The sequence below is a fragment of the Podarcis cretensis genome (assembly GCF_951804945.1).
Source record: "Podarcis cretensis genome assembly, chromosome: 1".
NCBI lineage: Eukaryota > Metazoa > Chordata > Lepidosauria > Squamata > Lacertidae > Podarcis > Podarcis cretensis.
Window position 1 is genome coordinate 96,912,333 of NC_137170.1, and position 15,019 is coordinate 96,927,351.

Below are 15,019 nucleotides of genomic sequence, written 5' to 3' on the forward strand. Positions count from 1 at the left end.
TTTGTTTTAACTGCAAGCAAAGTTTGACTTCCATGATTTACCATTTAGGCTGCAGACATATTGCGTGGACTCTCACTCTTTCCACAAGTGACTTTGGCACCCATTCTCCTTTGTCTAATGCCCTCGTGCCATGTGTACCACATTCTCATTTCAGAGCCATGGCTTCTTCTGGTGCTCGAGACCAGTTTCTGCGGCAAATGGAACAAATCGTAGAAGGAATTAAACAGAATCGAATGAAGGTTGGTTTATTATTTTCACATAAGTTTGGGTGGCGTTTCTTCTTAGACCTCAATATAACCTTTAGGATTTGTGCAGTGAAATACAAACGTACAGAACATCTGGAATATACTTTCATTCCTGCGCTGCTACAATATGCTCATTATTACCCTGTGAGCATACTGCAACATTCTAGCAATTGAAATAGAACCCAGAGGTTGAAGATGAATCTCTATACCAAGCACAATGGAAAATGATTTGGATTCATAGACTTGGTCCTGAAAGCAAATGCCTTGGAACATAATCAAGTGTGTGTTGTGTTCCTCCATCATGCAGCCTTCACCTGTTAAAGCACATGCACAGTTCTTATCCCAGATCACATATCTGCCAAAATTCCCTTGCATTATTCTTTAAATTACCCCCTTTTCTTTCATTCACAGAAATCCTTCCTTCAAATAAATGGCCATTCTCAGTTTTTAGATTTAATGATTTGTAACTAAGATGTGCTGAATAGAACAAGGGATAACCTAAGGTGTAGGAAAGCCACTGTTATTTAGGGTAGGCAGTACTACTGCACTTGATACTGTATTTTTTGCTCTATAGGGCGCACCAGACCATAGGGCGCACCTAGTTTTTTTTGGGGGGGGGGGGAATAAAGAAAAAAAATTATTCCCCCCCCCCCAGCCCCAAAGAGCAAAGAAGCCAAGACAGCGAGCGGGATCCATCCCACTGGCTGTCTTGGCTTCCTCTTTAGCCACGCATAAGCTCTCCAGCCGGGAGAGGCTGTGCGCGGCTTTGGCAGAAGCCAAGACAGCGAGCAGGATGGATCCCACTCGCTGTCTTGGCTTCCTTTTTAGCTGCGGGGCTGGGGCGGGGGAAGCCTGAGGCAGTTCATTATTTATCTGAGCACAGAATATCTGTGACTAAAGATAAAAACTTGGATTTAAATTAATCAGTCAAGCTTATAAAGTTTCTCTAGTGGATGGCATAGTAATCTTCTTGCTATCTCAGCATTGAAAGGACCCCCTGTAGATGTTCTCCTGTGGAAAATGCTGAACCTTAAAAAAAACAACCAAGAAGCCTCTTTGCTACAGTCACTCTCACTCAACAAAGTGGAAGGTGTTTCCTTCTTGCTTTCCATTTTTTAAACTCATCCCATTGGGTGAGACAAGCACTTCTTGCACAAAGCACCAGTGTGGGCCATGGGTTGTCCAGTAGGGAATATGGCTCAAGTCAGTACACCTGTTGAAATCACAGTGCAGGTAATCCTTGAACAAGATAGTGTAGGAAAGAAACATCCCATGAGCAGAAAGGCAAAGGTTCACTTGGTCTTGATTTTCATTTATGAATGCAGACCATGAAGGTGGGGCCTCATGAGTTACCTTACTTCTGAGATAGATTTTAAGCAAAGGGGTGTTGGAAAACCTTCACCACAAGATAACTGACTTGTGGCAATGAAGGTTTCATAGTGATTCACTTTTTAATCCTTTGCTATATTTCTGCTCTTTCCTAGTTGTACACTACCAAATGCTTCTATTGTTGGAACAGATGCAGGGAGCACTTGTTGTTTATTTGGTGTTTTGTTTTTGTTTCAAGAGGGGAAAAAATGCTGGAGGATTTCGTTTTTGGTCTTGTGCGTTTCAAGGTACCATAATACTTTTCCCTTGTTACCAACAGATGGAAAAGAAGAAGCAAGAAAACAAAATGAGAAGGGACCAGCTCAATGATGAATATCTGGAGTTACTGGAGAAACAAAGACTCTACTTCAAAACGGTCAAAGAATTTAAAGAGGTAAATGGGACAGTGGTGGGGGGGGGAGAGGGAGAGAGAACATGCACACACAGAGAGATACTTTGTCTCAAAAGCTCTGACCATGACGTGGTGGCTTAATAACACACACACTGATTCGGCACTACTTTGTGATGCCACAGTGTCCTGTCCCCACCCCAACTGCCCAATCATCTAGCGCTGTACGTTTGTGGGCAGAATGCAGATTAGTTGTTCACAACCTGTACCCTGCAGATGTTTGGTGCTACAACTCACATAATCTCTGTTAGCCATAGGACTGAAGAGTTAGTCCTAAACACAGAGGGCATGAGGTTCAGAAGGGCTGGTGTGAACGATTCTAGGTAATATAGTTTGTAGCAGAAGGCTAAGAACAATCAGGTGCATTAGTCTGGTTTTTTCAGATATTATTCATATGGACCAGCACCTTTTCACTTTAACAGTAAATTCCACCTGCCTTGCCTTCTGTATTACCTACAGCATGTGTTAAAAGATAGACAGCTGATTTGGGCTGTAATCCTATATGTTTAGTTGGAAATAAGACCCATTGAATTTAATTACCCTTGCTTCTTTATTGCCATGCAGGTTTGCACTGTTAGTATCATCATTTAACTGACATGTCTTGTTTAATATTTTAAATCTTCCATCTCTTTGTTTATCAACAGGAATGCCGCAAAAATGAAATGCTTTTATCCAAGCTGAAAGACAAGTGTTCTTGAAGAACTTCAGACAGCAATTCATTTATATGATGGAATTCATTTTCATTCTGATCCAGCCCAATGACTAGATGTATTCCTTTTTGAGATTTAATGCAGTATAGCAGTTCAGAAATATTATTTGTCTTTTTATATATGCACACACATATAAAGTAAAGTGACACTGTTTTGTAAATGATTTACCTTTGCACTAGTTAACATTTCATGTGCACTAGAAAAAATATATTATGTGTTAAACAATAAATATGTATAAATCAAAAGCTCCAAATTTGTTTGGCTGACTAACTTGCTTTCTAAGCTGCTTTTCTTCTTCTATTCATGATACAAAAAAACTTCTTCACTAACAGGGATGAGTGCAGATATTGATGTTTTGCCCATTTCTCTGACAAGCTACAACATTGGCATCTGAAATTCTGCCCAAAGCATAGAAACCTTCAGCACAAATGATAGAACCTGATAGGATTTAGAAAATTCTAAAAGAGCTGAGTTCACTCTAAAAACAACACGTGTGCTAGCTGAAGGCTGAAAGGGGTCCCAGACTGCAGAGGTAAATGGGCTGAAAAAAGTGCAAATGCCTTGACTGAATCCAAGTGCCCCTGCTTCCAAAGTTGGCAGTAGGGCTCCTTTTGCAGTGGGGTGGTGGTGTATGTGGGGTACCAAATAATACAAGCAGGGGAATCAGACATTCCTTCTGAACAAGCAGACAGCACTTCTAGTCACACAATAAATCTCTGTGTTTCCTTGTACTCTTCATACGATAGGGACACACCTGCCTACAGTCCCCTACATTGCGTAATATGCCTTTTTGAAGGGTTGTCTGACCAAAAAGCAGCTTAATACGTGTGGATATTGAGAGTCTGCAGCAGGTAATGGTGGGGGGAACTTGATATAGGCATAGTTTTCAAACCAAGCTGATGCAGGTGTTTCCTCCTGTACCAGTAAATTGATTTAAAACAAACAAAACAAAAACCTCCCCGTCTCTACTCCTGGAGAGACTAGGATCTTGAGGTAGCCTGGAACCTCTCTAAGCAATAGTTTAAAGCTTGAGAATTCGGTCTGCATTGATGTCACCAAAGTATATATTGCATGCTGTTGTTGTTTAAAATATATTTGACAATTAAGTTATTTTATACTGACTAAGCTATCAGACTCGTTTTAAAGAGCCTGATGCCAACTTTGCATTGATCTTAAAACTGAGGTAATAGCTGAACATGCAGCTGAGTAAAAGAGATTTATCCCAGCATAGTAAAACATACGTGTGATGCTGCAAGAAAAGATTGCACTTATTTTTCATTAAATACACATTAGTATTTTTCTGGAAGAAAAGAACACCAAGAGTTTGCCAAAGTATGGTGGTAACCACTAAATGACTCTGAAGGAAACCAGTTGTTGCAATATGTTTCCCACTCTTTGCAGAGCGATACGCTGTCCTCCCCAGTTACCATTCAATGTTGATTTCCCCCATAAAATGCATTTAGCACTATGGTAACAGGGCTAAGACATAAAACACATGCTGGCTACATGTAGGCAAATCCAGTCCAGTTAATAGGGTCATTTGCAGCTACTAAAGGAAAGTTTCCACATAACTATATTTCCCCCAAAACAACTGATTTGAATGGAAGGCTCTGGACTTGCGATCTGGGAATTTAGTTTCAATGCTCCCCTGCTGTAGTCTTCAGAAAATTGCCTCCATCTTCTACTTAACCCAACACTTCCTTGAGCCATTTCACATGATTGTTTTTGCTCAGTTTTGCTGCAATTAAAGTTTTAAAAGTACGGCCACCCAAGTTCAATGATTCTTGTATCTTAGCAGTCAATGATCTTTGTCCTGATTCATATCTGAAGAATTACTAAAGCAAACAAATATTGTTAGGGATTTTATTAGTTGCTGACCCTTTACTTACCTCCAATCTTTGTGTATTGTAGTGCCTTGTAACTCTTGGAATTCTTGTTTTTGGTGCCTTACTACGCCCACCATAAATGTTTCATAGTAAAAGTTATTGATGACACTAAAACTGGCCGTTGGCAAATGAGCAGAACAACGTTAAAAATACGGTCTAGCCTTTACCAAGGCAACACAGGACAGCTTGTTGCACAGGCTTAATTGTGATTGAAGTGGGGGTTTTAAAATTATTTGCTGCCTTTCATATAGGGAGCTGCAGCCAACTGGGCAGGAGGACTTTTGTAATGGTCAGAGATTTCTTCTCTAGAAAACTGGACTGCATTGCAATGGAGGGTGTGTAATGGGCTATGTTTCTGATATATCACCCGTTCTTATTGCTTAATTCCCACAGTCAAGCGAAATATGCAAACGGAATTACCTAGCAAACAAAATTTGCGTAGATGAGCTTAGTATAATCCAATAGGAATGGTAGCCATGCAAACCCCCCCCCCATTGCTCTTTTTACCTCTGCCTCACAAAAAGGTTCTTGAATGCATTGTTGTAGTTTTTGTTAAAAGCTGTATAAATCAGAGGATTGAAGAAGGAGTTGGAGTAACCAAGCCAGAGGAAGATGCTTTTCCAGACTGGTGCTATGGTGCAGGAGCAGAGGGGGCTTATTAGTTCTGTGACAAAGAAGGGAATCCAGCAAAGTACAAACACACCAATTAAAATGCCAACCATCATAGCCGCTTTCTTCTCTTTCTGTTCTCTCCATGTTTCTCCATCTGTCTGGAAAGTGACAGTCGCATGACGAGCTGTAAACACCATCTGCGGCTGATGAGAAGCTTCTTTCACCTTGACATAAAAGCAAACAGGAATTATTACCAAGACAGTTTTGTTTAAGTAAAGGATTTCTACGCACACACAGTCCTTCACTGCTTTTCAAATGACAGACCAGCTGTGTCCAAGCCCAAACTCTAGACTTCAACCAGTGTGTGTGTGTGTGCGTGTGTGTTGCAAGACTTCTGCTGGGGTGGAGGGAGGCAATAAAAACACAGATCAGGACATAACTACGCTGCCCCGTTATTCACTCCTGCAACATACAGCACAAACTACTGCTCAAATAAGTCACTACCTCAAATAAGTCAGAATCCAGAGGCTGGTGAGGTCTTGTGCATGGATTTCTGCCTTTCAAGCCATTCTGCCCTAAACCTATTCCCCTTGCTCTCAAGCAGTGCAAAGTAACATCTGACGCAGCACAAGGAAAGCAAAAATGGCAATGTCCCCAGGTGAACATCTGCATATAAATGGGCTTTTTAAAATCCTAATCATACTGTTTGGCACTTTTGTTAGAGTGATCCAACATTTGGCTAGATGGAGCCAAAGGAAAACTGACCCTCTCTCCTTTAGCCTATAGAAATGTATCCCCCTGTCCAAAGCACACCCACCCACACACCCCACAGACAGGGTACTACAGCAGCATCAATAACTAATGGAATAAAACATAGAATGAACAAAATGGGTTCTATCCAGTTCTTCCACTGCTAGATGTCTTTGAACTGACCATCATCACATGAGCGCCCAGGATGGTTTGATCTAGCAGAGGCTAACATCGACAGAAGAAAGCAGAAAGAATTTTTTTATTATCAATTAACCCTTCCCTGTGGGCCCCCATCCAAAAAAAGAATACACCAGTCTGCCTCAAAACCTTGCACCCTCTGACATGAATCATACACACAACACTGGAATGACCCCATCTGTTTGCTCTTTGAATGGCTAATATTGCTGGAAAATGTTACTGGAAAACTAAAACAACCACAACCACCACCAGCAGCAGCACTGCAGGACTTGCCCGATACTGGTTGATGAACAGTATTGAGGAGAAGCTCTGGTGCTGAACCCAGCTCCAATTAAGGGCTTCCGGGTTACATCCAATGATTTCCACCTGCTTGTGCAACAGAAATTGACTCATGCAATGGGACTTCTAGTCTCTCTCCCACTTCAGCCCCGCCAAATCAGCTGGAGATGCTCCCATGTAGGGGAAGCAGCAGGGTAGTAAGGAGGAGAAGCCTTTGTTGGATCTTACTCTTTGTATGAGGCTTTACTGACAAACAGCAGAGACCCAACATGACGTACAGCTCTTTTTGGGACTGCTCTGGCCTAAAGAATGCTCTGTCTGTCTGTCTGTCCTCAGCTTTATTCAGTAAGCCAACTACAAAGGAATGGACAAAACGTAATTGTTATCACTGAAGTGAGAAATTAATAGGCATTTAATGTTGCTTTGCCCAACTCAGGGTTCCATCTGTAAGGACCTGACTGTTTTGAACCTCTTTAGTATGAGAGGAGGGTAGCATCCCCAGAAAGGCTAACTGTGAGCAAAAAGTCACTTATCAGTCATCAGGGTGGATAGTGCAGTCTTTCCCTACAGGTGAGAGACATAACAACAACAACAACAACTTTATTATTTATACCCCGCCCATCCGGCTGGGCTTCCCCAGCCACTCTGGGCAGCTTCCAAAAATATTAAAATAATGTAATACATCAAACATTAAAAGCTTCCCTAAAAAGGGCTGCCTTCAGATGTCTTCTAAAAGTCTAGTAGTTGTTGTTCTCTTTGACATCTGGTGGGAGGGCGTTCCACAGGGAGGGCACCACTACCGAGAAGGCCCTCTGCCTGGTTCCCTGGGAACCGCCAGAAGGCCCTCAGTGCTGGACCTCAGTGTCCGGGTAGAATGATGGGGGTGAAGACGCTCCTTCAGATATACTGGACCGAAGCCGTTTATGACTCTGAAACCTATGCTAGGAAATAGAAGGGCATTTATTTGCCTATTCCTTCTGCTCCTCTGCACTGATATTCTCATGATTCTCAACCAATGAATCAATGACTGCAGATCTTTCCCCTGGATCTATATTAGCAGCCTAAGCAAATGCTTCTCTGCTGAACTTTCACAGGAAAAAAACGAAATTGCTATAGTAACAGAAATTGGTAAGTGGGGCTGGGAGTATACCTGCCAGTTTCACTTCAGACTTTACTGCCTCCAGGACATGCAGTAAATATAGTCTGCCTCACTGATTTGTTCTCCTTCCTGCTGCTTCAGGTGTTTCCTGTCATCCTGGACCCTTTTCTGCAGCCTGCTCTCCTTTGTATTTGCTTCTACCTGCATCAAAAGTCCTGGCAACCAGAACTGAGCACCGTGGTCTACTTTGAACCTAACATAAAAGGCTTGGCCCTGCAGATGATTAACTGCCAGGAATGTTAGCAAACCTTATCCTGCTAGCAACCTTACCTGTAGTGATCCCATTGATGGCAGTGGGACTACATTAAAACAAAATATATTGTCCATTTTATGTCCTAATTCTGTTGCATGTGCAAGTCCTACTAAATTTAAGGGGGCCTCCCCCCCCCATTCCTCCAAGCAGATATAGGGTTGAGGCCACAGTTACAAACAAACAAAAAACTGAATCGTTTTTCTGTGTGCAAAGATTAGGGGCCCCTCCAGACAACTTGTTTATTGAGCATTCATCATGATTTGCCTGCACAAATCAGGAGATGAGATTATATCCTGTCTTTATTGAGTATTCATTCTGATTTGTTTGCTGCAATGAGCATATGTCCTGCATTCCTGATTTGCTGGCAGGCTTTTTATACTTCACCCCATTAATCAATTGTTCATCTAACACTTTTCACTGTGTTTCCCTGTCACTTTCCTAACAGTAGAAAGTCTGGGGATTATTATTTTTTAAGTGGATTTGTTGCACTAGGGCAATAGAACTCCTTAATCCATTTAAAACGTACAAGCCTAAAGTTCCTATGTGTGCTTGAGCCACTCCTGTGAAATAGCGATAGCTTGCAGGTACCCCAAGTCTTGTTAACTCTGCACAACACCTCTTCCTTTCCCAAAAAGATAACATTGGCTCAATGTTTCTTATGTCTTGTCCATTCCTTCTATGTTTTATTTCAATATTGGAACAAGGACACAGTGAATAAAGAACTCCAACAAACATATTTGCAAAAATGTGCAGAATGTCAATAACCTATTTCTATCTGGAATGTGACTAATCAATCTCCTTCGTAGATCATATCAGAATACCAGGAAGTTGAAGAACCCAACTTTGCAGTCCTTGCCCAGGCAAGTTTGATTACACTGGAAGAGAATGCAATGACTGTCACTCTGCTCACTTGAAGCATCAGTAGCACTAGTAGCTGGCATTGTTAAAGGTAAAGGTAAAGGTACCCCTGCCCGTACGGGCCAGTCTTGACAGACTCTGGGGTTGTGCGCCCATCTCACTCAAGAGGCCGGGGGCCAGCGCTGTCCGGAGACACTTCCGGGTCACGTGGCCAGCGTGACATCGCTGCTCTGGCGAGCCAGAGCCGCACACGGAAACGCCGTTTACCTTCCCGCTGGTAAGCGGTCCCTATTTATCTACTTGCACCCGGAGGTGCTTTCGAACTGCTAGGTTGGCAGGCGCTGGGACCGAGCAGCGGGAGCGCACCCCGCTGCAGGGATTCGAACCGCCGACCTTTCGATCGGCAAGTCCTAGGCGCTGAGGCTTTAACCCACAGCGCCACCTGCGTCCTGCAAGCTGGCATTGTTAGTTATAGTTAAAACTGCTCCACTGTAAAGCCAAGCACGAAAAAAAGGTTTCAAGACAATGGTGTGCACACGATGAAATAAAAAGACAGGCTTAAAATAAAGAAATTCATTTTGGGTTGGGACTGTATATAAGGACCTTTTGCCTATCAAGAAAGGAAACTGGACTGGGGGTAGTGGAGCGCTTTCCTAATCAAGGATGCTGAGACTCTTATGCTGTAATCCTATCCACGTTTACATAGAAGAAAGGACCATTTAATTCAACTGAGGTTACTTTGACATAAATGTGAGTAGCAACCTGCTGTTGCTTGCAACAACTAGATGTGTATATGCATTCCCCAAAATGTAACCGTCATATTCAGGTGCCAATTCACACATTCAGATAAATTGAAAGTTGCAAAACACACAACTTTACCATGATAATACACTAATCTAATAAAGGCAGCACCATTATCTTTGCTGCACCTTCCCCTCCCACGTGGTGACATGATGAAGATCTAAGGACCCTTGGGGTTTACAATCCACAATTCCCTCCGCCCTTGCTTAATATGATAACAATAAATTATTTTTCAAGTACTAATAAGTACTTGCCTTAAGAAATGAAGATTTTTGTCCCACACATCAAGTTGCAGCTTACCAAAACATTAGTAACGTGGTGCATGTTTACTCAGAAATAAGTCCCACTACTTTTCAGTGGGGCTTAATCTCAAGAACTGCACCCTCAAATGTGTGCGCGCCCACATTCTCTTGTGTCTGTGTATCTTATTTCCAGACACAGCATTATACAAATTTTGTTTTTAATATCACAAAAAATGGTATCTATCAAAGTTCTTTCTCTGCCTACAAAAAAAGCCAACGATTGCAAACTTGAAAATTATGGAGCCAATAATATAGGAAATGCAATTTCAAAAAAAATCAGAAGGTTAAGCTTTTGTGGACTACAGCCACGTTATCACATGAATTCAGTATTATTCTGGGCTACCCATGTGGTGGTGGGACTGTAATGCAGAAAAGTGCAATGAGAGTTTTGTAATTAATAGCAGGAGTTTCTCAAGATTGTTCTTGATAACAACTGCATCATTATACCAGTAAGCCAAAAAACAAAACAAAACAAAAAGAATCTGATAAAAATCCTCTCTGTTTTACAGTCATCATCCCCGGGAAGGAAACAATTCCATCTTCTTGTCCTCACAAACTACCGTGTGTGTGTGTGTGTGTATGCACGCATATATACATATGTGTGTGTGTGTGTGTGTGTGTGTGTGTATATATATAGCTGTAACTAAAGATAACACTTCATGCATCTTATGAAGTGGACTACAGTTACCAAAAGCTTCATGCAATGATACATTTTGTTAGTCTTTAATTTGCTACAAGTATCATTGTTCTTTTTGCTGCAACCAACTAACATGGCTAACCCCTCCCCCCCAACTTGCAAATTGCTGCCATGGATTTTGGACACACTTGAATGAATTAAAGCTGGAATCTGTCACAATCATTCACATCAAGCCGTGCAAGGAAGCTATAGGGAAATCAACTGGGATCATTTATGAACTGAAACGACAGGCACTGAAGATCAAGCCCAGACAATGTAAACTTTTGTTGCTGACTTCAATGGTATGGAGACTGTGACCAGCATGAGAAATGGTAGTACATATTAATATGGATAGCTCAGTCGGCAGAACATGAGATTCTTAATCCCAGAGCCGTAAGTTCAAGCCTCACATCGGGTGAAAGATTTCTGCATTGCACCCTTGCAACTCTACAATTCTATCAACAGTAATTCCTTATGATAGCTAACTAGAACCTCCTTATTCAGAGGCAGTATGCCTTTGAATACCAGACGCTTAGGGAATGCAGCGAAAGAGCCATGCAGCAAGTGAGCTCCCTTTGTAGGCCTTCCAGAAGCACCTGGCTGGCTAGGAAAGAAGAGGCTGTACTAAACAGGCCTGACCACCCACTCCCCTCTCTTATCTCCTTTACGTGACATGCAAAGTTCATTCCTGCATATTCTACCTCCCCCGCAATTCATCTTTACTTTCTGCATGAGTGGCTATGAGTTAAGAGATGCACGCAGGTGGATTTGGTTATGTAGCTGCTGATGCATAGATGGACAGACAAATGGATGACTCTAAGAGAAAGACTTCATTTCCAAACTCTGCAAGCATGCGCAACAGAATAATTCAATACATAGTTAAACACCAAAACAGCGCAGAGAGCTGGGGGAGATGCGTGCATGCCAGAGATATTGATACAGTGGTACCTTGGTTTAAGAACAGCCCTGTTTACGAACTCCTCAAAACCAGAAGTAGTGTCCTGGTTTGCAAACTTTACCTCGATCTAAGAACGGAAGCTGAACGGTGGAAGGGCACCGGTGGTGGGATGCCTCATTTGGGAAAGCGCGCCTTGGTTTAAGAATGGTTTCGGTTTAAAAATGGACTTCCGGGATGGATTAAGTTCGTAAACTGAAGTACCACTGTAATTCCCTTCCTACCAAAGAATGAGTCCCAAGACGGTTTATAATAAAAAGCACCCCCTCAAAAAAATAAAAGGGGAGACAGACACTATTAAAGACTCTTGAGGATTAACAGCGTAATCCTAAACTCATAAATTTAATCCTACTGCCCTCAGTGGCATTGTGAGTGTGTTTAGGATTGCAGATGAAGACTACAGCAGACTCAATTTAATTGAACATGGTGTGGGCTTCCTTCTGTGTAAACACGTACATAATTGGGCCGCACTGTATAAATAAAAATATTAGCTCTTTTCCACTTTGGTTGTGCTAAAGGATAAAATGGTGGAAACCATTTATTACCGTATTTGCCTCATCTTAAAACACTGTAAAACTTTAGAAGCACTGTACACCAAATATTAGTATTTACAATGGTTTCTTTCTTCACACAATGAGCATCAGCTTTTGAGGCTGCACCAAAAAATAAAATAAAAAAGCAACGCATAAGACAAAAACAGATTTCAAACCAGCTGTGTAATTTTGCACCTCCCCATTTATCCTGCCACACTGGCTGTCTAATGCCTGCATTTATCTACTTTCCATCTCAGATGTGCCACTCCACTCTCATCCTCCAGCTATTCCTAGCTGAACCTTTCCGTCCTGATGTTCACTTTTGCTGTTTCTAATACATCCAGAAGGCCCTACAGCTGTTCTAGAAACTCTTTCCAGGGTTAGCACTAACCCCGGAGCATAAATAACACTGAGTAACTTTCTCCAGACCCCACACCAGAGGTAGACACTCCCCTCAGCAGAGCGCAGAACTTCCAAGCAGGCTTGGAAAACCTACACTTCACACTTAAGAAGCTAAGCAAAAGCTCTGCATAAACGCACTTCCTCCCCTTTTCACTGTGGCCCCCTGAATTTCCAGCTGCATCCAGCTGCAAATTTACAGCTTGCATCTTTCAGCATGCAAGTTTCAAAACTTGATTCCAAGAGAAAGAAAGAAGTTTTCATTCAAGGCTGCATAGACGTTTCAGGCTGCTTGAAGGGCGAATGAATGCCTCTCCTTCCCAGCTTCAGTTGCTTTTGAAAAGATCTAAAATTCCGGAGCTTTGAAATCAAAGTCTGAACTGCGCTGGTTGGAAATAACCCAGGCTTGCAGCAACTGCTGTCTACACCTGCTCAACGGCCAAGTTCAACAATCAGACCGTGAACTGTCTGGATGCCTGCTGGTGAAACGCAGATTGAGATTCATGCTTGTTAAACTTCTCCGACACACCGTTCGCCCTATTGCTCAACCACCCCTACTGTGTATGCTGCGCGCGACCCCCTGCTCCCCCCACAGAACTTTAGAGTTGGAGGGTCATTAGCCCCCCCCCCCCGACAGATACGAGGGTGGCGTTGCGGGGGAGCCAGATTCCAACGAAGCCTCGCATAGCACGTTCCCCCACCCTCTGTGCGCTCCCAACTTTTGGGAGGGACCCCACAGTCTAGCGAGGACGCAGGTGGCGCTGTGGGTTAAAGCCTCAGCGCCTAGGGCTTGCCGATCGAAAGGTCGGCGGTTCGAATCCCTGCGGCGGGGTGCGCTCCCGCTGCTCGGTCCCAGCGCCTGCCAACCTAGCAGTTCGAAAGCACCTCCGGGTGCAAGTAGATAAATAGGGACCGCTTACCAGCGGGAAGGTAAACGGCGTTTCCGTGTGCGGCTCTGGCTCGCCAGAGCAGCGATGTCACGCTGGCCACGTGACCCGGAAGTGTCTCCGGACAGCGCTGGCCCCTGGCCTCTTAAGTGAGATGGGCGCACAACCCCAGAGTCTGTCAAGACTGGCCCGTATGGGCAGGGGTACCTTTACCTTTACCTTACCACAGTCTAGCGGCTAGCCCAACCTCTGACAGACCAGAAAAAGGCGTTGGGGGGGGGGGAGCCGGATTCCAACGCAGCCTCGCATATCACGTCGCACCTCCGTCCTCCCTGCGCACCGATCCTCCCCCCCCCCCCACGACGAGGCTTTACCTGGCCCGTTTCTGGGAGGGGCCCGATGGCGTTCCTGCCTCCGACGCGGAACTTGGCCGCCTTGTAGATCTTCCAGTAGACGAAGAGCACGACGCCCAGGGGCAGGTAGAAAGCGCCCCCCGTGGAGAAGACGGCGTAGGCGGGCTCGGGGCTGACCTGGCAGCTTTGCTGCTCGGCGCTGTACGAGCTGCCTCCCCAGCCGAGCAGCAGCGGCAGCAGCGCCAGGAGCGCGCCCAGCGCCCACGCCACGCCGATGAGGGCGCCCGAGGCTCGGCGGCGCGCGCGCGGGGTGTAGCGCAGGTGCCTGGAGACGGACCAGTAGCGGTCGAGGGCGATGGCGGCCACGCTCCAGATGCTGGCCGTGCAGCAGAGCACGTCGAGGCAGACCCACGCGTGGCACAGCGCCCGGCCCAGGCGCCAGCGCCGCCCGCCCCCCGACAGCTCCTTGGCCAGGCTGAGAGGCATCACCAGCGCCGCCACCAGCGCGTCGGCCGCCGCCGTGGACGCCACCAGGTTGTGCGGCGCGCGGTGGAAAGCCCTCACGCGCACGATGGTGGCCAGCACCAGCAGGTTCCACACCAGCGTGGCCACAGTCAGCAGCGCCAGCAGGCTCAGCACCAGCAGGCGGAAGAGGGACAGGGGCTCGCCGTCGTCTGAGGACGAGGTGCGGTTGGCTCCTCCGGCGCCTGAGGAGGAGCCGTTCAGCGGCATGGCCGGCTTGGCGGGAAGAGCAGCCGCCCGCCGCCGCCACCCGCATAGAGCTCCCGCCGGCGCGCCAAACTGAGGGAAAAGTTAGCGGGCGAAGGAGGCGGCGGCGGCGGGTCCAATCAACGCACCTCGCTCCTCCGAAGTGCTTGGGAAACTCCCGCCGGCGGGCAGGTGGCCGGCAGCCGAGCCGCGCAAAGCGCAGCAGCTGCTCGCTCCGCCCCCTTCGGAAAGGCCGCTCCCGCTGCCAGCGCCACGTGCTGTCGCTGCTGCTGCTGCTGCGCGCGCCTTGCTTTCTGATTTAGGTCTGATTTAGGTTTGATGAGGCCCTAAGCTACTGAAGGTAATGGGGCCCTTTATATGTCTAGCTGTCCAGTTTGTCAGCAACAAATTGCCGCTTGTTTTTGTGTGTTGAATATATGCTGTATGGTAATTTATGAACCTAATAGGTATCTAAAGCCATTTGCACATAACAAAGCATGTATTTTATCAGAGTAATTGATATAGAAATGAGCAAACCAGTGATATTTGAGGGAGCAGGCTAGCAGGCGGGCCCATTACTTACATCATAGGAGCCTACACAACACCAAACACTGTTGCTGTATGTAGGTTTTATTTTATTTGTTTTTTATCTCATATTTTGGAAATGTACATCCAGGT

At 45.1% G+C, this 15,019-nt stretch overlaps 2 protein-coding genes across 5 annotated transcripts in view; one reads left to right on the forward strand and one right to left on the reverse strand.

The window, feature by feature from the left end:
* Window positions 1–2,985, forward strand: part of CCDC93 (CCC complex scaffolding subunit CCDC93) — a 41,553-nt gene extending 38,568 nt beyond the window's left edge. For both annotated transcript variants that reach the window (XM_079993681.1, XM_079993682.1), the window contains 3 exons: window positions 155–239; window positions 1,894–2,007; window positions 2,667–2,985. In XM_079993681.1, coding sequence (XP_079849807.1) covers window positions 155–239; window positions 1,894–2,007; window positions 2,667–2,720 — 253 coding nt within the window. In that variant the 3' untranslated portion in view covers window positions 2,721–2,985. The remainder of the gene's footprint in view (window positions 1–154; window positions 240–1,893; window positions 2,008–2,666) is intronic.
* On the reverse strand, window positions 230–14,561 carry LOC307226119 (5-hydroxytryptamine receptor 5B-like). 3 transcript variants are annotated; one of them, XR_013843319.1, is made up of 3 exons: window positions 13,655–14,561; window positions 4,622–5,454; window positions 230–559 (listed from the first exon to the last, which is right to left on the reverse strand). XR_013843319.1 is itself a non-coding variant. In XM_079994601.1 (3 exons), exons 1-3 carry the CDS (start codon window positions 14,363–14,365, stop codon window positions 545–547), a joined length of 843 nt encoding a protein of 280 aa, XP_079850727.1. In that variant the 5' UTR covers window positions 14,366–14,561; the 3' UTR covers window positions 230–544. The 3 variants fall into 3 exon arrangements, 2 of the variants coding, with proteins under 2 accessions (XP_079850727.1, XP_079850726.1); XM_079994601.1 differs by having other exon boundaries at window positions 5,338–5,454; XM_079994600.1 differs by lacking the exon at window positions 230–559 and having other exon boundaries at window positions 3,135–5,454.
* Between the last annotated feature and the right edge of the window lie 458 nt (window positions 14,562–15,019).